The 23,610-nt window shown below is 34.5% G+C and overlaps 1 protein-coding gene across 1 annotated transcript in view; it reads right to left on the bottom strand.

Annotated features, from left to right (window-relative positions):
* Window positions 1-19,289, bottom strand: part of LOC118190366 (uncharacterized) — a 42,140-nt gene extending 22,851 nt beyond the window's left edge. Inside the window, exons 1-3 of the mRNA XM_035361073.2 lie at window positions 19,183-19,289; window positions 16,404-17,088; window positions 1,405-1,611 (exon numbers count right to left, since the gene is read on the bottom strand). Of these exons, the coding sequence (XP_035216964.1) occupies window positions 1,405-1,611; window positions 16,404-17,085 (889 nt within the window). The 5' untranslated portion in view covers window positions 17,086-17,088; window positions 19,183-19,289. The remainder of the gene's footprint in view (window positions 1-1,404; window positions 1,612-16,403; window positions 17,089-19,182) is intronic.
* Between the last annotated feature and the right edge of the window lie 4,321 nt (window positions 19,290-23,610).

Below are 23,610 nucleotides of genomic sequence, written 5' to 3'. Positions count from 1 at the left end.
ACCACAATAGAGTAAATGCACTCTTTAAAATTCACTAAATTTGTTTACCATAGCGACACTCTGGCGCTAGATTCACTTAGCAGCGTTATATTTCGTTGATATTATAACCCAGAATGCACAAAATTTATATCATTTGAAGAATTATCTAAGCGTTGCCACATGTTCTATTCAAATACTGTAATAAATCTAGAACGAAGTATAAAAGAATTTAAGCAAACAAAACAAAAAAGACACAGTTTTTCACAGACGATTCAGTATTTCTCATTCAACTAATTCAGTTTTCCCTTCGCGACAAAGCAAAAATACATAAAACTCAAAATATCTGTATTAAAAATTACGAAGCAAATCTTAAACGCTTATTTCCTCGAAAAAATTCCAGAAAGGATTAAGCATAACTTAATTCGCAATAATAAATGAAGGCGTTATCTTTGTTGTTGCGAAGCTTAGTCTCTCTAGATTGGCAACAAATCTGCTATTCTGCTGTTACAAATGTAAACAAACATGTCCGCCATGTTATTTAAAAATTAGGCTTAACTGCACTTAAACAGCTTTTAAATTGTTGATAATTCTACAAATATTGAATGCAGATTAACTAAAGACATAGAAACCTTAATCGGAAGGTAAGAACAAGCTAATTCAATCATTTTTTAAAGCAAAAGTGCACAATTTACGAACATGTAAGAGTAAAGAAACTGAAATTACTGAGCCGGGTAACAGTGTGGATATATATATAAATATATTTATATACGTTCGGTGGGGCCGATTGCAACCGAAATACGAGATGCAAATCTACGTCGTATAGCAGTCTTATATACAAAATTTCAAGGTTCTGAGGCTACTCGTTTTTGAGTTATGCGAGATACATACGTACGTACGTACGTACAGATACCACGGAAAATTCTCTTCAGAATTCATTTTAAAGCAGTTTTATAATTTTTTTGGAGGAAACGAGTCTTTTATTCTGTCCTTACGTACAGATGTCACGCAAAAACATCGTTAAATTGCATTCGATAGTGGTCAAAATGGATATTTTCCTTGAAATATGCTGCCAGAAACTTTTCGCGATTACAATACTTCCTTTTTACTTCGTAAATTTCTTCACGATTCAATACTTCCTTTTTACTTCGTTTTACTTTTTCAAGGAAGTAAAAATGTAAGCGTATTTTACAAACTTCGTTTGATAAACATGATGTTTGTTTTTGCTTTTCTAAAATTTGAGTTAATCAATGGTTCTTTGTGAAAAGTTATTAATATTGATTCTGGATTTCGAAGACTTAGCACGTTCAAATGCCATTACGTCAGCCTTAAAGGAAATCATTTAGTTAACGAATGTAATGAATATTTTTAACCTAAATGAAAACTTAATTTTATAGTGAGATGAATAAAGTAAGTTTCAACACCTACCTAGTTCATTGCGTTCTTCCAAGTTCGTTTTACATCTGCTCTTAAGATGCAATTCATGCGAATGAAACGACACTTCCGATACTTTGAGATTTTGGCTGCAGTCTCGGCAATCATGAGAACCATCCAGTTCATTATGTCTCCTCGGGAATGAATTCGTTCGCCGCACAGGAGACCCGGATTCTCTCAAGTTGAGTTTGGACTGAGGAACTGCAAGTAAGAAAGAATACTTTAATTGCTAGCAATCCCATTGTTTGTTGTTATTACGAATAAATACTGCGTTCGAAATGCTTATATTAATTCATGATTAACTGCTGTTCCGTGAAGATATGTAATTTCCAGTATTTCATTATCAAAACACTGCATTGGTTTTTTGCAAAAGCAGATTTTTCAATAAATATCCAATTTCAGACGATTTTCATTTTATGGAAGAATAGCATAGTTAAGTGGTCTCAAACTCAAACTGAGCGAATGCACAGTTTGAAAACAGCTGACAGGCCAGAACTGCCTCCCCCCCTTTTTTTGGACAAAATAAAAATTTTATTAGCGAAATGAAAATAATAAAAATCTGAAAGTTTTCAGATTTTAACGGTCGCCCAAAAAGATTAAGGTTTTTTACCCTTTCGCTGAGTTCGGTGTCTAACAGTCTGGTGTTAAACTCATTTCTATTACCCATTTTTTGTTTTACCTTTTGGATTCCCGACGCCGCGTTTAGTGTTGGCAGACATTTATACCCCCCCGGTCTTTTCTCGGTTCATCATATCAATGTTCACTTTTCTTAATAAGAGGGCTTTACAAAATTGTTTTTGTCTTTTTATTATTAACCTTTTGGGTGTTTAATTTATTTATTAAATATTACGTTCTTGGCACTTATGCCACATAATATTCGATTCAACACCAAAAGTCACAAAATATTTAAAAACAGCATATCTTTAGAATTTCCGATAGACAGTCTCGGACCCTAGAGATAATTTTTTTTTCCTCCGTACAGTGCGCTGCCACAGCTCGCTTTGAAATCGTTGCATTTATTAATCAAAAGCTCGTTAAAGTTTTCCAAAATATGAAACAGGTAATAAAACAAATTGAAATTCAAAATTAGGACTTCAGGTGCCCATGTTCGGGTGGAGGACTACATTATTCAAAATTTTATGTCTGTAGGTACGGCCCATCAGCGGCCGAGCGGTAAAGTCGCTGAACACTGGTAGTTTGGTCCGAGGTTCGAATTCCGCGAACGGGCTGGCTGCATGGAGGTAGGAAGTAAGAAGGAGTCGCCCTAAACAAGTTTCTCCGTACCCTGCTCTGAAGCACCGGCGATCCCTACGTGGTGACCAAAACATTGGGTCATTTACCATTGAGTTCTATGAGATTTGACGCGTTCGGGTGTAAATATTTTGTAATTACGTCGCAAATATACATATAAATGTATATATTTTGTTTTTCTACAACACTTCAGAGTCCTAAGTATGTGAAAACAACATATTTTTAAACAACATTTCATTCTGAACGGAATTAAATACTATAATTTTCACAGGACAGTTTTCTCAGAATGGTTTAATTTGAATGAAATATTTTCACAAGTTTTCGTTAATTACATTAGAAAAAAAAATTAAGGTAATTCGATTTTATTCGGTTAAGGTACAAAAATTAAGATCAAAGTTTATTGTATTATTAATATTAAAATTATGCATTATTTCTTTTCTATTTATAGAGCTTCTTCCTAATATACTTTCTTAAATACGACATGATTTTTTGGCTTCTTTTAAATCGAAAAATGTAAGTCAATTTATAATTAATGCTCTATTCGGTTCATTTTAAATTAGAGAATTATTAGGAATTAGCGAAATACTTTAAATAAGTATTTCGCTAATTCCTAATAATTAAATAGGTATTAAATAGTATTTGACTTTCTCTGAACATTTCTGAAAGGGAATAAAATAAGTTTTTTTTTTTTTTTTTAAAGTATTATTTAAAACTTGTAACTGAGTTATTATAAAATGTAAAGGGAATAATTCTTTTAATTATACTTATCAGATTTTTTTTACCCTTCATTTCAACAATACATAATCCAAAACTCTTTATTACGTTCTTAAGTGCGCATCTCATAGCATTTGCTTTACAATATTTTTTAACAGATTGCTTTCCAATACGAACAATTCTTGCTTAAATAGTTTTATAACGTATTTGTCAACAGGATTTCAATTTATGTTTACAATTCAATATTAAGGTTATTATATATTTAGATAACATTTATAATCATTATAAATTAGATACATTTAATCATTAGATTTCTTCACAGTACTTTCACAGTTGTTTATAAGTGAATAAATTCTTCATTTCAAATACATTTATAAATAATTTAATGAATATTTAAGTATTTTGTCAAAGGTAGATACATGCTTTTTTCAAGCACATGCATAAATACCCGTATAAATAATTTATCATTTCCGGCATGTGCAAATCTTTAATTTCTGTGCATTCACTATATTTTTCGTGTAAAGTAATTTACACTAATTTAGCATACACCCGAAAGTTTTACATAAAAAATATATATGAATATAATTTGAATGAAAATTATAAGTATTATTTTTAATACCCACTCAAAGGTAAGTTTTTCTTCAAAATTCCTCCACGATGGCATCTCTCTCTTTAGGCAGATAGCCCTTGCATGCGTTACTCTATTTAATAAAAACTTAATCTGACCTATGTGCCTAATTACAAATATTTTAACATACATAATTTTATATTTAAATTTAGCCATCAAGTTTCAAACTTTTCAAATCTTCTAGAAAATAAATTTTGGCAGATCTCTTTTAGCAATTTTCTTAAAATCTATATTTTTGTAGTACAACAGCTTAGAATTTTATAAAACAAATTCATAATCAAAATCGCTGTTGTTAGTTATCGAAAAATAACCAAGATGTGATTTTTGCGTAAATGTCAGTAAACTATACAAATTGCTATTATCCATCACACTATGAATGTTTCTTTCTTGCGAGAGTGTCCCTTTTTCGATTTCTATGGAACTGTCGTGTGTCGAAATACTATCAGAATCTTGTCAAGCGAGCTTCTGAATGTAAACAAAGAACGCACCGTCTGGTGACCCAAGCTTCAAAGCAGTGCTTCACTTCTAGCGCGGAATGGCCCCTCCTCCCTTTCCTACCTCCATGGCTGGCTGCATGGGCGTTTTCGTGGTTTTCCCCATGTGTAACGTGTATACGAGCTAGTTTCCCTTAGAAAGTCCTCCACGAAGGCGTTTCTTCCCTTAGGCAGATAGCCCTCGAGGCTTTGCCGTAATTAAATAACCTAACCTAACCTAACCTGTCTGTAGGTACCGTTGTTTATTCACAAGGCGAGAAACATGCATACATTTATGCAGTTTCTTCATGCGCTAATTTCTTTAAATATAATAGAGAACGATAATATTCGGTGGTAACAATTCAAAAAGTTATACGCCGTTTATTGTGATTCAGTGCCAAAATGCCGTTTCGAAACTAACATTCCACTGCAGATTAATGTCTCTTTTAGGCAACAGGTATTTTAAATAAATCTTAGATTTTGTTTACTAAATACTTACCGAAACATATATAAACATTAATAACAACATCGCAATGGGCAAAAAATTCTAACTTGTATTTATTGTCTAATCTAAAATTCAAAGTTTGATACTTGAATTATATTTTTGTTGTAATTCAAGAACACTTTGAAATATACTGGCAGCTAAATATTAAATTCTTCGATTAGCATTTCTTTCAAATAATTCTAACATGCTTAATTAATCATTAACTAACTAAATTAAACTAACTAAAATAAACAAGTTACGAAAACTTTCTAATTTTTCAGAGAAAATTTGTCAAGTGGGACAAAACTTGAGAATAAATAATAGCCTAGGTTGCTTCTCTTACTGATTAAACTTTTCTTCTACGCATAAATAAAAGTACATATGTGCGTTAATAAATAATTATAAACTTCTTTATTTATTACTGTAGCTCAGCACTTGATGGCGTTCAGATTCCGATGAAGTTTGTAGTCTTGGAGAGATTTCATGGTAAAAATTATCTTTTCAAGTTACTAAAATTATCTTCTCGTGGATTGTAGATGTCCATTGTTCAATCGGGGTATTTTCTCATTAAGTTACAACTTTAAAAAAAAAAAGGCCGTTAACATATAAATGTATTCCCAAACAAAAGGATTATAAGCTTATCACGCAGATACTAGATATGTCACATTCTTGCCACTAGATGGCGGGCATCTCTTTTTTTTACTTTTGCTGTAATTGAGTTCTAAAAACTAGGCTAGATTGGAACCGCTCTGAGGAGCGTAAAGACGAAAACTTCAGACTCAGAATTAAAATGTACTGTCTTAAAATAATTATCACCTACCTTGTAAATAGTGTATGTTAGTGTTTTATTTGAATAAATAAGTAAAAAACAAGATGGTCTGTTAATTCTAATAGAAACTCTTACTGGAAAACGTGATTATTAGAAGCCTGGCGTTGCGAACACTGAAGATGCAGCAGGTAAGGAATTTTACATTAATTTTATTGTAAATAGAAGAACCTGATGCAACAAGATATGAGCCTACTTGCTCTTTTTCTGCCTATGTAGCTCCTGGGCTAACTGCAATTTACTTAAGCTCAATTCTTTACTTTTGATTTATGCCATAATTTCGAAACTGTTCCGAAATGAATGGAGTTCCTCTGTCAGTAATAACACAAGAAGGTACACCAAATCGTGTTATCCAATGTTCATAAAAGGCTCTTGCTATATTTTCTGCTGTGATATTTGTGCTGGCCAGTTCTATAAGCACAAGATGTGCCATCGGTTAAATTCTTATGTATTAATAAAAAGGTATCTTACACCCTTTCCGAGTCTCTGTTAAAATTTCCAAGACACAGCGAGAATTCGCTCAAGTCTGTGGTTGCTTGCTAAGTTCTTTTTATAATAATTTAAATAGCAAAAATTTAAAAGCAAGAATCAATATTTTCCATATATAACATCTTTATTATTCTTTGTAGCCCTCACTAACTCCTTACTGATTTTATGGCATGACAACCTTAGAAACTAAACTGAAACTAAAGGTGAAGTGAAAGTAGTAGTCATTATCTAGTAGAAGTAGTTGTAGTTATTATGACCAATAATAATTGTTGCCTACATCACTCCCCTACCAGTAACAAAGTTACGTTACTCTGAAAACATGGTGGGAGAGAAGATACAAATATCTATACAAATAACACTGATACAAATATATAAATTGAAATTATGTACACAAAAAAACATAATTAAGTTTTAAATTAATATGAAAGAGTTATAAGTTCAAGAAGAGTCAATAACGTCATTGAAACGAACTGGAAGTTTTACTTGTCTTCCACATCGTGTTAATTTTTTAGGTTGTTCTAGTTGCTGACTTGGCACTGATGTTTGCTTACTTGGCACAGATGTATGATCACTTTTTGAAGTTGGAGACAAAAGTTCATTAGGTTGTAACACATAAGCTGGTTGTTTTAACCTATCCACAGAGATACTAACTTGTTTATTTTTAATTGATAGAAGAAAATATTTCGGGGTTCTTTGCAGTACCAAAAAGGGTCCTTCATATGGGGGCTCCAAAGGTTTTTTTACTCTGTCAACCCGCAAAAACACGTGCGAGCATGTGTACAAATCTTTTGGGATGAAAATCTTTTGTTTACATTTGGATTTGGATTGATAGGGCTTTAAAAAGGCCATCTGATTTCGAAGATTACTTACAAAATTATCATTAGATATTGGCATGTTTGATTCTTCAAAGAATTCGCCAGGTAATTTAATAGTTTTGCCATAAACCATTTCAGCTATTGTATACTTGCAGTCCTCATGTAGAGCAGCTCGCAAACCCATAAGAACTGTTGGTAATGTTTCTGTCCAATGAAGAGAATTATGACATCTAATAGCTGCTTTTAAAGTACGGTGTAGACGTTCAATTTTCCCATTACTCTGAGGATGGTAAGAAGTTGTATGGTTTACTTTTACTCCACATAGCGAAGCCAAATTTCGAAACTGTTCCGAAATGAATGGAGTTCCTCTGTCAGTAATAACACAAGAAGGTACACCAAATCGTGTTATCCAATGTTCATAAAAGGCTCTTGCTATATTTTCTGCTGTGATATTTGATAACGGTACCACTTCCATCCAAGAGGTAAACCGATCAATACACGTCAAACAATAAGTGTATCCATTAGAAGGTGAATAAGGCCCGATTAAATCAATGTGCACAAAACTAAATCTTTCGTCTGGTGCTTGATATTGAGAATATTCTGATTTTGTATGTTTAGTTACTTTATTTTTATGACAATCGATACAAGTTTGAGCCCACTGTTTAACATCTTTTTTTATATCCGGCCAAATGAATCTTTTAGTAATCTCTTTTACAGTACTTCGGATTCCAGGGTGAGCTAAACCATGAATTGCATTAAATATTTTCATCCTAAAAGTTTGAGGTATGAATGGTCTGATATTAGAAGTAGAGGTATCGCAATATAAGAGTTTTCCTGATGGTAATTGGTGCTGTTTAATATGCAATGATTTGGAATGTAATTTCAACTGTTGCAGTTCATCATCATTAATTTGTGCATCTGCTATCAGGTCAAAATCAACAACAGGTGAATCGATGTCCTCAATCCTAGATAGGCTGTCTGCAACCACATTGTTTTGACCACTTATATGGCATAGGTTAGTAGAGAATTGTGAGATATATTGTAACTGTCTGAGTTGTCTGGGAGATGCTTTGTTATGATTCTGCTTAAAAGCAAACGTTAAGGGCTTATGATCCGTATAAATAGTAAAATCGCGGCCTTCAAGTAAATGTTTAAAGTGTTTAACGGATAAATATATACCCAAAAGCTCGCGATCGTAAGCGCTATAATTTTTCTGGGCATCATTAAGCTTTTTTGAAAAAAAAATGCAATAGGTTTCCATCCATTGGGTACTTTTTGTTGAATAACTGACTGTAATACTTCTTTGGCGAAATGAAGCAACTCCAATGATGGAACACAGCAATAACTTTTATTTAACACTCAAAAAATGGCGACATACAAAACAAGAAAAGAAAACATATTCTAACATTTAAAAATAATTTACATTCTTCGTGCGAGAGTCGCACGTGGCAGTCGAGTCTGGTTTCAAATATTGCCATTCACAAATACCTTAATGTTCATCTATTTAAATTATTTAAACTACAAGATTTTAATACTATTTAAAGCTGTTACAACTTCTCCCCCAACGGAGAGACTTTTTCCGAAGGGAAAAGTTCTGTAAAATTTGACAGTTTAATAAGCTCAGCTTGCTCAATTGCTTAAAGAGAAAAGATAACTTCTCTCATAAATTTTCAAATATTCAGGCCGAAAATGTTAAATTTTAAACAAATATTTTTACACCACATTTAAATAGGAAGAAAATGGACCAGTGTTCAAATTAGTCTTCTTTTTTTTTCTTGACGGCGCCTAGATCTCTTCCATGGTGGACCAGATCCTCGGCTATAATTCACAGCAAAGCCTTTCCTCAGTTCATCTGTGCCTTTCGGATAATATTCATTTGTCATTTGCTTTCGACAATTGTTTTCTTCGTCTATTAGTAGCGGCTTTGATATTAAAAGCCGAAAGATGATGATAACGCTGCATTGCAAAATGATTCTCAATATTAATTTCTTTATCGTTTTTTAAATTTTCGTGAACATCTTCCTCTTTTAATTCTGGTGGTTTAACTTCTTCAAATACATCTCTGGATGCTTTATTTTCTTCCTTCATCGGTTCCAAGATCTGCTCTTCAGCTATTTTTCTTTTCCTTTGAGCTCTAGTAGAAATGGCATTAAAATGGTATCACTAAGTTTACGTTCAAGTGATAAACTAATAAAATAAGGCAGTTCAGTGTTAACAGGAAGTAATAACCTGATATCACTAATATTACGTTCAGTGATGAACTAATAAAATAAGACAATTCAATATCAACAGGAAGTACGTTCAGTGATGAACTAATAAAATAAAGCAATTCAATATCAACAGGAAGTTATAATCTGGTATCGCTAATATTGCGTTCAGTGATGAACTAATAACATAAAGCAATTCAAAATTAACAGGAAGTAATAATCTGGTATCACTAATACTGCGTTCAAAGATGAACTAATTAAATAAAGCAATTCAATATTAACAGGAGGTAATAATCTGGTTCACTAATATTATGTTCATTGATGAACTAATAAAATAAAAATACGCACGATTATTCGATCTCGGTCGGTGCCTCCAAAATAATTATGACTATAATACTTCTTTGGCGAAATGAAGCAACTCCAATGATGGAACACAGCAATAACTTTTATTTAACACTCAAAAAATGGCGACATACAAAACAAGAAAAGAAAACATATTCTAACATTTAAAAATAATTTACATTCTTCGTGCGAGAGTCGCACGTGGCAGTCGAGTCTGGTTTCAAATATTGCCATTCACAAATACCTTAATGTTCATCTATTTAAATTATTTAAACTACAAGATTTTAATACTATTTAAAGCTGTTACATGACCCAATAGCCAAATCGGATGCATCTGTGAGAAGTGCCAGAGGGTAATCCGAATTGGGGTAGGCCATCAACGCTACTTGAGCAATATCTTGTTTACATTTTTCAAAACTTTTTCTGGTTTCATTGGTCCATAGTATTTTACGTCGATCTTTTTTTGTAGATCCTTTCAAAAGTTCATGAAGAGGAGCTTGAGTTTCTGCGGCATTTTTAATGTAATTACGATAGAAATTGATCAGTCCTAAGAAGGAACGAAGTTGATGTATAGTTTCTGGAAACGGATATTCTGTGATAGCTTTAATTTTTTCAGGTAGAGGTTTTGAACCTTCAGCAGATATTTGATAGCCCAAAAAGTCTATTACAGGTACTCCCAAAACTGATTTGCTAATATTAATTCGGAGACCATATTTATCTAAACGCTGGAAAATTGTTTTAAGATGTAAACGATGTTCTTCCTCGCAAGAAGAGGCAATCAACACATCATCCAAATATGGAAACACAAAGTCTAGGCCATAAAAAACTTCATTGATGAACCTCTGAAAGGTAGCGGGGGCATTTTTGAGACCAAAACTCATGACATTGAATTGGTAAAGACCAAAAGGTGTGATAATAGCAGTTTTTTCTTTATCTTCATCTGCTACTGGAATGTGAAAATACGCTTTAAAGAGATCAATTTTAGAAAATATAGTTTTATGAGTTAAAATATGTTGAAAATCTTGAATTCGAGGAATGGGATAACGATCAGGTACAGTTAAATCATTCAGTCTTCTGTAATCCCCACATGGGCGGAAAGAACCGTCTTTCTTTGTCACTATGTGTAGGGGACTTGCCCATTCTGAACTGGACGGACTAATGATGTTATTGTCCAGCATATATTTGAATTCTCTTTTAGCTATTTCCAACCGTTTAGAGTCTAATGGTCTTGCTTTACAACTTACAGGTTGTCCTTTAGTTATAATATGATGTTTCACATTATGCTTTACAGTAGAAATAAGAAAATTTGGTTTTGTTATACTAGGATACATAGCAAATAAATCAGAATATTTACATAAGCTGCCCGTTGTATTTACAGTTTCATGAATAGAGATGGGTGCGATGTCACCATAAACTGCAAGGTTCGTCACACCATCAATTAGCCTTTTATGCTTTATATCAATCCATAAATTGAACTTATTTAAAAAATCTGCACCTAATATGGGTTTACTAATTTTTGCTACAATAAATGGGAATTGAAATTCTCGGCGTAAACCAAGATCAAGAATTAAAACTTCTGTACCAAAAGTATCAATTTCTGTATTATTTGCAGCATATAATTTATAGTCACTAATAAGTTTGTGTTTAGAAGTACGAGGAATAAGGCATACCTCTGCTCCACTGTCAACCAGAAAATGTAAACCTGTTTTTTTGTCCGTGATAAATAAGCGGAATTTACGGCAATTTTCTTTATTTACAGCAGCAGAGTCTGCCGCTAATTCTACTGCTGATTTTCGTTTTCCGGGGAGCTGTTTTTTCATGCACAGGGGGGTTTGCATCTATCAGGAAAACACTTTTCTCGAAAACGAAAGTGGAAATAACAGTACTTGCCATTAGGGTTATAACGGCTCCGAGATTTACTTCGATTATTAGATGATCGACTGCTATTTCTTGAGCGAGAACGAGAATTTCTTGTGACAGTTAGTTTTTCGAATTTATTATCCAAAGCTGCAATTTGTTGTCGGAATTCAGCAATAGCATCTGTTCCTGGAGAAACAATACTGCTGGCACAGTATAGTTCTTGTTTTGGTTGCATTTCGATGATACGATCCGCCATCAGAGCTAGTTTTTCGATATCTTCATCACTAACGATTAAAATATTGCGCACAGTATCTGGCATTTTCTGCAGAAATAGTGTTTTAAGAACTTTATCCGAAATGCCATCGGTAGCAAGATTTCGCATTTTTTGTAAAAGTTGACTAGGTTTACTGTCTCCCAAGTCTATGCCTGTTAGCAGTCTCTGTAAACGTTTATTTTCACTTTCTTTAAAAGTGTTCAAGAGACGTTCTTTAGCAGCAGTATATTTGGTTTTGCTATTGTCACTTATAATATCCCATAAACTTTCAACAAATTTTGCTTCCAATTGCGATACTAAGTAGTTGAATTTAGTTTCCTCGGCAGTTATTCCACAAATAGAAAACTGTGCTTCTACTTGATAAAACCATATCTCTGGCTTTTCAGCCCAAAAGGGAGGTATTTTAACACTTACTCGTGCTATTTCTTCTTTAATCGCCGATTCTTCACTTTCTGACATCTTTATCAATAATTCCAAGGTCACCAAGTATGTGGTTGCTTGCTAAGTTCTTTTTATAATAATTTAAATAGCAAAAATTAAAAAGCAAGAATCAATATTTTCCATATATAACATCTTTATTATTCTTTGCAGCCCTCACTAACTCCTTACTGATTTTATGGCATGACAACCTTAGAAACTAAACTGAAACTAAAGGTGAAGTGAAAGTAGTAGTCATTATCTAGTAGAAGTAGTTTTAGTTATTATGACCAATAATAATTGTTGCCTACAAGTCTCTTAAGTTTTCAAAGTTAACATTTAGTTTATGTTACCAAAGAGAGTGAAACTGCATAAACTTATGTACATGATATTATTGTAAGTTTAAATAAGCTATCATCTGCAGTCTAGGAATGAATTAATGATGAAAACTGTTTTGGTTTACCAATATTTCCGTTGATGAATGGTCTTCAGGAACAAATTAGATTCGTAAACCGAGGTTTCACTTTATTTTTATAAATAGGATTGTTAGTGAGCAGAAGTTATAAAATTAATACTACGGAAGATTAGCCTTCTAAAAGGAAATTTTAAAATGATTGAAAAAAATAAATTTAGAAATTCCTCATTAAAAAAAAATCTGAAATGTTTTAGATTTTAAATTACGTCCAAAGGGGCGGTTTTTGTTTTTAACGCTTTGTGTGTTACCTTTATTTATTACATATTACGTTCTTTGCCCTTAAACCATAAAATTTAGTTCAATAGAAATGTCGCAAAATAATTTTAAAATGGGCTTATCTTTAGAATTTCCGATACACAGTTCGACGTGCTGGAGATAAAAAGGTTCCCCCCCCCGTAGAGTGTTGCCATTGCTCGCTTTTAAATCGTTGAGTTTGTTACTCAAAAATTTGTTTTACAAAATTGTTCGTTGAGTTTTACAAAATATGAAATCGATAATGAAACAAATTCCAAATTTCAAATTTGGGATTCCAGATGCCCATATTTGAAGTAGGATTACGTCATTCAAAATTGGATGGCTCCAGGTACCGTTGTTTATCACAATGTGAGAAATATACATACATTTATACAGATTTTTCATTATTTAATTTCTTCAAATATAATGCAGGACTCCAACATTTTGTGGCAACAGTTTGAAAAGCGAACCGACATTTATAGGAGTCCAACGCAAAATGCCAAAAGGAAAGTAACAGTCCTTCGGGGACTCAAGTCCCTTTGGACTAAAAATGGTTAGAAAATCAATTTTACTATGTTAACCCTTTGCGGCATAGTGTGTCCGGTCTGGACACACCTAAAAATTTCCTTCTGTACTCACAGAAAATTTGAATAAAAAAGGATTTATAAGTTACTATAGATTACTCTGAACCTTCTTTATTCATAGTAGATGGCAGCTCAACACAAGCCAGTCCATATATTTTAGCCATGTTTAGTTTTTTAAGACCCTCATTTTTCAAAGAAAACTTCCAGATTTTTTTAGGGTATAAAAAGAATCGTTTGAAAAGAAATTTCTATGTTATTTTTGGGCTTTATGCTAATCTCCTTATTCTATACCAGTTTTAAATTTTTATCTTGAAATATTGCTTAAAATCAAACTACGAACCCTAGGTGTGCCCAGACCGGGCTCACCAATAATCTAGGACAACTGAGAGTCTGTATTCTTTGTTTCTCTGAATCTCATCGGTCAGCAATGCTCGTTGACAACAATGCTCGTTTCAGCACTCGTTTCGAAGCTCTATTCAATCAGTGTGCCACTTGGGGCACGTCTACAGAATTAAAACGATAAGTTCACAAAATTTTACTTGTGTACACCTCTAGGCCTAATTAGACTGCCTACCTTTTTTTTTTTAAATCAGAACTTCGACTTTAAAAGTTAGCGTGCCGGAAAGGTTAAATAATTTTGTTTCAACTTATTTTACTAGTTTTAAACTAATATTCCACACATATTTGAGCAATTTAACAATTTTCATCTAAAAACTTCGATAGACTAGAACTTTTCGATTTGTTTCCTATTACCTCGTTATCATCTGAAATATTTTAAATTATGAATTAATTGTATAAAAATATAATAGTTAAAAGTATAGACAGATAAGTATGCTAATATCTCCCGAAAAAGTCATTTATGCGAGAATTATCTTTAAATGATTTCGCCCTGCATAATTATTTGCATTATAAAATACCTTACATGAATACTTCTTTGGTTCTTCCGTTAATAAATCTTAAGAGGTTGTTAGTCTTTAGGTAATAAATTCTAGTACCGTTTTGAGGTTTGACATGCAAAGTGATTATTATAAGCTTTTATTTAGTTCACTCGTGACGTTTCACTGCAATGGCATTTCATACTCTGCATTTAATATGTTTCGATATTTTGTTTCTGTTGCCACATATATTGAGAAATATTTTTGACTTAAATACGTTGTTCCGAACGACATTAAAATGTTTATAGCTGTGTAAGGAATTTCTGGGTATCCTTTTACTGATCCATCAATAGATTGTTCTCCTTTTTTTACTGCTAAAACTTCTGATTTATCGTAGTATCCGATCGGAATTTTAATCTAGTCATACTTAATTTCCCGCGGGGTTCCGCGGAACACAGATTGAAGACCATTAAAGGTATATTGCTATTGTAACGAATTTTGTATTTAGATAGGTAATTTTAGTAGAATTATAATTAAAATTGTTGTATCTTTCTGTGTAGTGTAGCGCGAGACAAATTTTAAGAGAAAGATATGCAGGGAAAGTAAGAATACAGGGGCACGTGCATTCTCGGTAATTTGTATTGAACTTGAATAAATGTAATTGACCACTATGCTAGCTGTAACCGTAATTCCACCCTCGTATTGCTTTCCAGTAATTTCGAGAAACTAGAAATATCTCGCGACTGGTTGAAAGCTATAAAAGGACAGAGAGAGAGAGTCGGAGCTCAGTGCTTAGATTTTGCTGTTACGAGATGTTTAGTTCCGAGTGAACTGAGATATCCGAATTAGCTTTCTCTTTAGATGCGCTTTGCATTGCATTGTACTTAACGTTTTTAGTAGTTTGAAGTATTACTACTGATTTTACTGTGTGATATTGTGAACACTTGTACGAATATCTCTGAGGAAAATTTCAGAAGTTTCGATATATTTCTTTTGATAAGAATAAATTTTATGAACCTTGTGCATTCAATCTATTACGAAACCGTAAACACGCAACCCTATTATTATTTTGTTTCAATTGATAAGTTTCCGGTTTAGGGACTCTTGGAAAGTCCAAAACACTTGCGAATATAGTAAATTAATAACTAGTGCCACTCGCTTTACCTCATTTCGGCAAGCAAATGCTTTCATACAAACTCTTTACTTTCGTAAAGCGGAAGAAACCTGTAAATGGGTATTCCCAAATAGGTCGCAACAAAAGATTTATGGTTTAGGTTAGTTCATTTGTAAAGTTGCGCGCCTCCAACCTGCACGCAACAAAGTGGTGACTGCTGAAACTGGGAATTAGACAGAGTGTTGAGAAGGGTTTAAGTCCCTTTTTATTCAACTTTAGAAATTACAATTGCGTGCTCTTGACGCTCACAAACTACGCCGACCCGGCGGTAAAATAAAAATAAGAAACTAAAAAGATAATAACGAGTGACTAACTACGAGGCTCTCTAAACGTAACTAACCTCACCGCGTTCTAAAATACCGCTGGTAATTCAGCAAACTCTGAATACCACGTTGAAAGATTAACAAATTGCCGAGGCAAGCACACAGGCCGAAACGCGTGGTTCTTCAATTTCTAACTAACCACCTCCGCGCTCGTGAAGTACGAAAAGCACACTTCGAACTCGTTTCCTTTCTATTTAACTCAGAATACTTCCGCTGATAATTTGAATCCTTGCGCGTTCTACTAAAAATTTACATACTCTGGCATTGGCAGTTCCAGGGGAAAGTAAGGCTTGACAGGAAAGATAGTTTAAACTTAAAATAAATGTTAGTTAAAATAAACATAAACCCTACACATTTATTCATCAAAGCTATGTAGTCTAGTTTAGAACCAGGACATTTAAGTATAAAATCTTTAAATTTGTTCTAAGATATTTTAATTCATTCAAAAGATCATAAGAAAGCTAATGAGATGTGTCCTTTTAGTGAGAAAGTACAATAAATTTGCTGTTCTGCTTTTATTAAACCAAAGTAAATTTAGATAGACTTACGTCTTGACCTGGAAAAACTTCGTCTCCTTGGCTCTGCTTTTCTGCTGTTAGACATGGCATTGGGCAAGGACCGTATACATCGTGGAGGCGTAAGATAGACTGACGGTGGATGAGGCATGTCTTTTACATCCCTGATGGAAATACCTCCTTGTAGAATACGTCTTGAGGGTGGTCGAATTAAATCAGGTAATGCTGATACCGGAATTTGTCTTGCTTCTTCGAAAAGAGAAGCGTTACTCATGGCAGGCGCAATAAAGCTTGGAGATGGTTGCTGAAGTGTTCCATCTAATTTCTTGCTCGGTGTGCGTCTTGCCGAAGTATATTTCGAGCGTAGAGAAGCAGAATCGATTGATAATGACCGAGTTATTTCTTTCGGTTTCTCAATGGAAGTGCATTTCAACAAACTACATAGCGAGCTTGGTGGAGTGAAATAAGCTGATGGAGATTTAGGAAATTCTTCTGCTCCTTTGTTGGAAGTGTTTTGTGGCAACGACGAGCCCTCTCTTGAGCGAACAGGAACGCGTCTACGTCGTGGATGCTGGAGAGGTTCTCGTGCGTTTCCTTTGAAGGCTGATTTCCCTTGAATATGCTTTTTGGACGACTGCTTCTCTCTTTCTCTAGTATTGTCTTTTACGAGAAATATCGCTAAACGTTCGATAAACTGTCTGAGAAGTCTCGTCATGATCTGCAAAAGAAAAAAAAAACTGAATCAGTATATCGTGGCATCTTAAGACAGATGATCAGTTGAAGAGGGGGGAGGATAAAGAAAAAAAAATAGTTGATCTAGTAAATTAAAACCTTTAAATGCCACTAACCGACACTGAACATTTTCATCTTTGGTTACCAGCCTAAATCATTTCTTATTCGTTATTGCTACTATATAAGCGCTAGATTTTGTTGTTCTTGTTACTTATGTTCACTTGTCTGACAGTAACATCAGCCCAAGATCACGAAATTCCTCGTTGCAAGGAGCGCAAGATTACGCGCCTGTCGTTGGCAACAGCCTTGAGCACCTCGAGCAGTGCGATTTAGCTCGCTTCCGTCCCCAATTTTGATGGAGAGCATCCGGGGGCGACGGGGCCAAAGGTCTCCCACCCAAAGAACGTTTATGTAAAGAAGGAAAGGTTCCATAGACGTAATGTAAACCAGTTTGTCTGCTACGCCGCTAAAAAGAAGAGGGAAATTCGCCAAGGGATTTGGCGACGGAACCTGTTGGCGAGAATTTCCCCTTTTGTGATGTATTGGACCTGGCCGAGATTTTCCTCCTCCGTCACGTGTACAGGAAATTGAGGAACACGGATTAAGCTGAATAAGAAAATTAGGTGAAATTTCACTTTCACTGGCTGTTGGACTTCCATTATCCATATCGCAGTTTGATGTCTGATTTTATATCCGTCAATATGGAGAGAAAAAATTGAGTCACACAGCTTTAAACTCTTGATAAACGTGACCGTCGAACTTGTTCGTACTTCGACATCAGCTTCGAGCTTTGGCCCTTTTTGTCGACAGATATTTTACGCATGAGCAGCTGTTACCTTTTCGTTCGAAGGGAGCCACTCCTGCTGCTGCTAAGCTTTCCTTCTTAACAATACATATTCTTTGTCCCACCCCTCTCTCCCCTTCCAACTAAACACACGAGAGGACTTCCGGCTCGCCGCATAATTAGAACGTATGCCGCATCGACCCTATACGTTTACAAACACCCATGCCTTCTCCAGGATTCGAAACCGAGCCCTTTGGCACGGCAATCAGCGACGCTAAGCCTGTTGCACTATACCGACCCCTAAACACTAGAACGCTTAGAATTCTTGTTACGAGGTGTTGAGGAAATTTCCGCCAACGGTCAAAGGGAAAATATATAAGTACCGAAGATTTTTCGTTTAACTGGCAAATGCTTTTACAACATGTTACAATTATTTAATTTTCACAATAGTGTCTGTATATTGGTGCCCACCAGCGGCCGAGCGGTAAAGACGCTGAACACTGGTAGTTCGGTCCGAGGTTCGAATCCCGCGAACGGGCTGGCTGCATGGGCGTTTTCGTGGTTTTCCCCATGTGTAACGTGTATACGAGCCAGTTTCCCTTAGAAAGTCCTCCACGAAAGGCATCCCTCCCCTTAGGCAGATAGCCCTAGTGTGCTTTGCCATAATTAAATACACCACACCACCTGTATATTGGTACACGTGTGCCAGACGGACCTCGCCAAGTTTGACGATTTATTGTCTAGCATGGTAGTCATGCGATTGTGATGAGATTTTATTTGGTATGGAAGTTCATTTAACCAGTTTAGGCGCTTCTGTATATTTTTGTTAGATTATTTTTCTTATTGTTGCTGTACTTTTTTTCAAAAGTAAATTATTTACATTTTGACTTATTACATTTATTATGAATTATTAAGATATTTTCTTCCTCCTTCCAGCATTCCTACGTGATGTAACGGTATCCCATTCGGCGAGTAATCGAGAGGTCCAGGTCATTTCTAATTTTTCACGTCTGTAGCATCAAAAACCCTAATGACTCTATATACTAACATTTTTAACGTTGTTTTCCCTTTTCCAAGTGGTACGTTAACTTTGATTTTATATTGTTTTAATTCAGTTTTTTGTTCACATTTCACACTTTAAGCCTAATAAGTCTGCGAATACACGGTTAGTCTGGCACATCTGTTCCTGTATATTTTTTTATATGAAAAACATAAGTATCTTAATAGGTATTAGATGTAATAAGAATCTAAAATTATTTTACTTTCTGTGAATGATAAAACAATTAGAAAACTTACGTTTCAGAGAATCGTAAAATCCATTATTAATTACAAAGACGGAAAAAAATGGATTGATGAAAATTCTCTTCCAATCAAACTTTTATTGAGCATTCCTCGTAATCAGCAGCAAAAATAAACACACCAGATTTCAAATTAAAACTTGCTGAGAAAAAACGAGCTGCCAACCTTTCACATTTCATCAGAAATTTTTATCCTATTTTCTTTCAGTAAGTTTTTTTCTCACTATACTTAAAATTCTTTAGATCTGACTTTAAATAATAGTACCCAGCTATCAAAAATATCTTTTTAGACTATTTTTTTCCAGACATTTAAAAGTAAAAAAAAAAGAAAAAAAAAAAAAATCTGAAATGTTTCAGGTTTTAAATTACGTCCAAAGGGGCGTTTTTTAACATTTTGTGTGTTACCTTTCTTTATTAAATATCATGTTCCTCGCACTTAAACCATAAGATCCAGTGCAACAGCAATATCGCAAAATAGTTTTAAAACGAGCATATCTTTAGAATTTCCGATACAGAGACTCACGCGCTGGAGATAAAAATGTTTTTTCTGCACAACGTTGCCATTGCTCGCTTTGAAATCCTTGAGTTTGTTAATCAAAATTCGTCTAAAAAGTTTTAAAAAATAGGAAATCGATCATAAAACAAATTTCAAATTTCAAATTTGGTCTTCCACATGCTCATATTCGTTGGAGGATTACGTTATTCAAAATTCGATGACTCTATGTACCGTTATTTTATGACAATGTGAGAAATATACATACATTTATGCAGATTTTTCATTATTTAATTTCTTCAAATATAATGCAGGACTCTAACATTTTGTGGCAACAGTTTGAAAAGTGAACCGACATTTATGAGTCCGACGCAAAATGCCAAAACGAAACTAATAGTCCTTCGGGATTCAAATCCCTTTGGACTAAAAATATGGAAAATAATTTTAAACCCCAGTGTTTTATTTATCTTATTTCGTGAATTTCTGGTGATACTGTTGCCATTAAAAAAAATTGAAAAATTGAACAATATTCCCTACTGGTTTCTTTTGAAGCCATACATAGATAGATATCTTCTTGCTTAATGGGACCGTCTGCGGCCATTTGAAAAATGTAGATTTGCTAATTATATAACACAAAGAAAGCATTGCCTTCATAGCAGAAGTGAGACTTCTGGAATTTAATCAAAATGGTGTAAGATTTCTCCCTGGATTTCTCTAAATGATTAAATTGCATTTGTAAAGAGTGATAACGTGTTCTGTAACGCAAACCATGATGACAAGATTTTTCGTCTTCCTACTGAATTGAAAATTCCCAATAAAGAACTTTGCTATCTGTGATGACGACTTTAACTGGAAGAGCCAATATAGTTAAATAATCATTTCATATAATGCAACGATATCCGCTACATACCAGACTGAAAGCAAAAACGATAGTATCAATGAAAGTTATTATTTGTTTTGCTTATTTCTAATAATTACAGACTTACTGATGTTTCAGGACCATGGACCTTTATGTACTTTCCTGAGGAAGAAAGTTCCATGGATGTTCTGGGCGTCGTTAATCGCTTGGGCAATCAGCGCTATTCCGAATCTGCTGTTGCTGTGTTGTGACTTATCTCACTTGTCTGATAGCTCTCGGAACATCGGAACAAGCTCACGAAATTCATCGTAGCAAGGAATGCAAAATTGCGCCTGCCATTGGCAAGAGCCTTGAGCACCATACAGGTAACAGTACGACTTTGCTCAGTTCCACCCCCCCCCCAGTTTGATGGAAAGCCACTCCAAGGGAAAGGTTCGGTTCATCCCTCATAAAATGAAATCAATTATCGCTTTTAAACAGACACTGGAATTTTTCATGCCATGAAGGACAGGAAGTATACCGAATACGCATAAATTCTCTTAAATTCATCTTTGATTTGAACTTTTGAAAATAAAATACACATTTTCTTTCTTATAAATAAAATTTTTCGTATCCGAGTTTCTTATGAAACGAATCGACAGTAGCACCAATTAAAACTACACCTACTGTGGAGGTTATGTTCCATCAAAGTAGAGACTTAAATGAGGTCATCTCACCGTGTAAATAAGGAGGTTAGGGGAAAACGGGTATAAAAATTGTTTAAAAAATCTGAAAGGTTTCAGAATTTAAATTACGTATAAAGGGGCGTTCTTTTAATGTTTTGTGTGTTCCTTTATTTATTAAATATCATATTCTACGTTTTCAAACCATAAAATTCAGTTCAATAGTAATATCGCAAAATAATTTTAAAATGAGCATATCTTTAGAATTTCCGATGCAGATAGACTCGCGTGTTGGAGACCTTGTAGCAATCTTGCTTTTAAGCAAGAAGAAAGGAGATGAGGACTTTGGCGAACTCCGTTTCCTCCAGTCCGTGAGGGGTGTTCTAGATACAAAATTAATTTATATTCATTCCATTGGAGATACATTTTTTTTCACACAGTGTTGCCATTTTTCGCTTTGAAATTATTTAGCTTTTTAATCAAAATTCGTTGTAATGTTACAAAACATGAAATCGATAATAAAACAAATTTCAAATTCAAATTAGGTCCCCACCAGCGGCCGAGCGGTAAAGACGTTGAACACGGGTAGTTCAGTCCGAGGTTCGAATCCTGCGAACAGGCTGGCTGCAAGGCATTTTCGTGGTTTTCCCCATGTGTAACGTGTATACGAGCCAGTTTCCCTTAGAAAGTCCTTCACGAAGGCATCCCTCCCTTTAGGCAGATAGCCCTCGTGTACTTTGCCATAACTGAATAATCCAATCCAATCCAAATTCAAATTAGGGTTTCCACATGCCCATATTCTGTGGAAGTTTACGCTAATCAAATTTTGATGGCGCTAGGTGCCGTTGTTTTATCACAATGCGAGAAACATGCACACATGTAGATTCTGTATTATTTAATTTCTTTAAATATAATACAGAACGATAATGTTTGGTGGCAACAATTTGAGAAGTGATTCGCCATTTATAGTTTTCAACGCAAAATGCCGAAACGAAATTAATAGCCCTTCAGCGCAAATTTGCCCCTTTGGACTAAAAATGTTCAAGTATTTTGTTATTTAAGTTCATTAAACATGTTTTTGAAAACAATACAAAATAAAAATTTATTTCTTACAAATATTGAAACATAACAAATGAATATGTAGAAATAAATAAAATTTTAAGTCACCATTTATATTTTACATCATTTTTCTGCGTTTCCAAATTCTGTTTTTTTATCAAGAAGGTATCTAATGTCATTTGCATTTTTCTTTTGCGCTCCGTAAGAAACTATCGATAAGGGGACAAGATATCTATGACACTCCGTCTTGCCTTTGAATTCCTATCAAAATCTGCATCATTTTTTAAAAGTAAATCCAGAATTTCCGTTATGAAGTTAAACACTGGTTTTTAGAAATGCCATTGAAACATTTTGCTCTTCTTCAGAATTGCTATTTTTAATATGTGTTCTTCTGGATCTGCTAATTCCCTGAGCTCATCATTAGAAAGATTTTCTGCTGTTTGTCGTAAAATTTGTTCGAGATATTCCCCATTTACTTCATGTAAACCTGTTTGTTTCATTATTTCCACTATTTTGTTCATATCAAAAACAGAATCTCTAGTGTCATCGTTCTTCTTTAAATCCGAACAAATGTTTTCCACACTCCTTTCAAACATTTTTCCGTTACTTCATTCCAAGAAGTATTTATGATTTCTATAGCATCCATGACATTATAGTTCCTCCAAAAATCTCTTATTGATTATTTATCATCTCCGTCTATTTTTTCAGAGATTTACACTGGTGTGCAAAAATTAAGGACGACGCGGTTTTTCAATATAACTTTGTACAAAAGCTTTCAAAATCAACACATTTAATACCGTAAGATCCCCAATGCGTAAGGACATGAGTAATGTAAGCAACACTTACTAAAAGAGAAATCAGAGGGATTAAAAGAAGCTTTATTGAAAAAGTAGCAAGGAGCGCAATGCATCTGAAGGCCGAAACATCCCTGTGATGGGTGTCCAGCAAGAAACATTCGGTCTTTAGGAGATATGATCTCCCCTGACTGCTAGGCAGGTTTCACAGCGTCTGCCCATGCTGAGAATGAGGGTGTCAATGAGTTGTTGAGGCATTGCTGCCCATTCGTCTTGCAGCGCCAATCGAAGCTCCGGAATCTTTACTGGTGGTAAGGTACGAGCTGCCAAGCGTCTGCCTAGAAAATACCATACATGCTCGATGGGATTGAGATCCGGAGATCGTGGCGGCCAATCCATACGTTCAATATCCTCACTCTCTAAGAGCTGTTCGGCAGCTACTGTGCGATGACATGGTGCATTGTCGTCCATGAAAGGGAACTGCGGACCCATAGCGCCTCTAAAAAGACGCACATATGGAAGAAGAATCTCGTTACAATAATGGGTGCCGTTGACTGAA

The sequence above is a fragment of the Stegodyphus dumicola genome, chromosome 2, assembly GCF_044657685.1.
Source record: "Stegodyphus dumicola isolate Sdum_Otavi_A_Nest chromosome 2, ASM4465768v1".
In the NCBI taxonomy this organism is placed as follows: domain Eukaryota; kingdom Metazoa; phylum Arthropoda; class Arachnida; order Araneae; family Eresidae; genus Stegodyphus; species Stegodyphus dumicola.
Note: the sequence above shows the minus strand (reverse complement) of the source record. Positions and strands in the feature narration are given on the sequence as shown.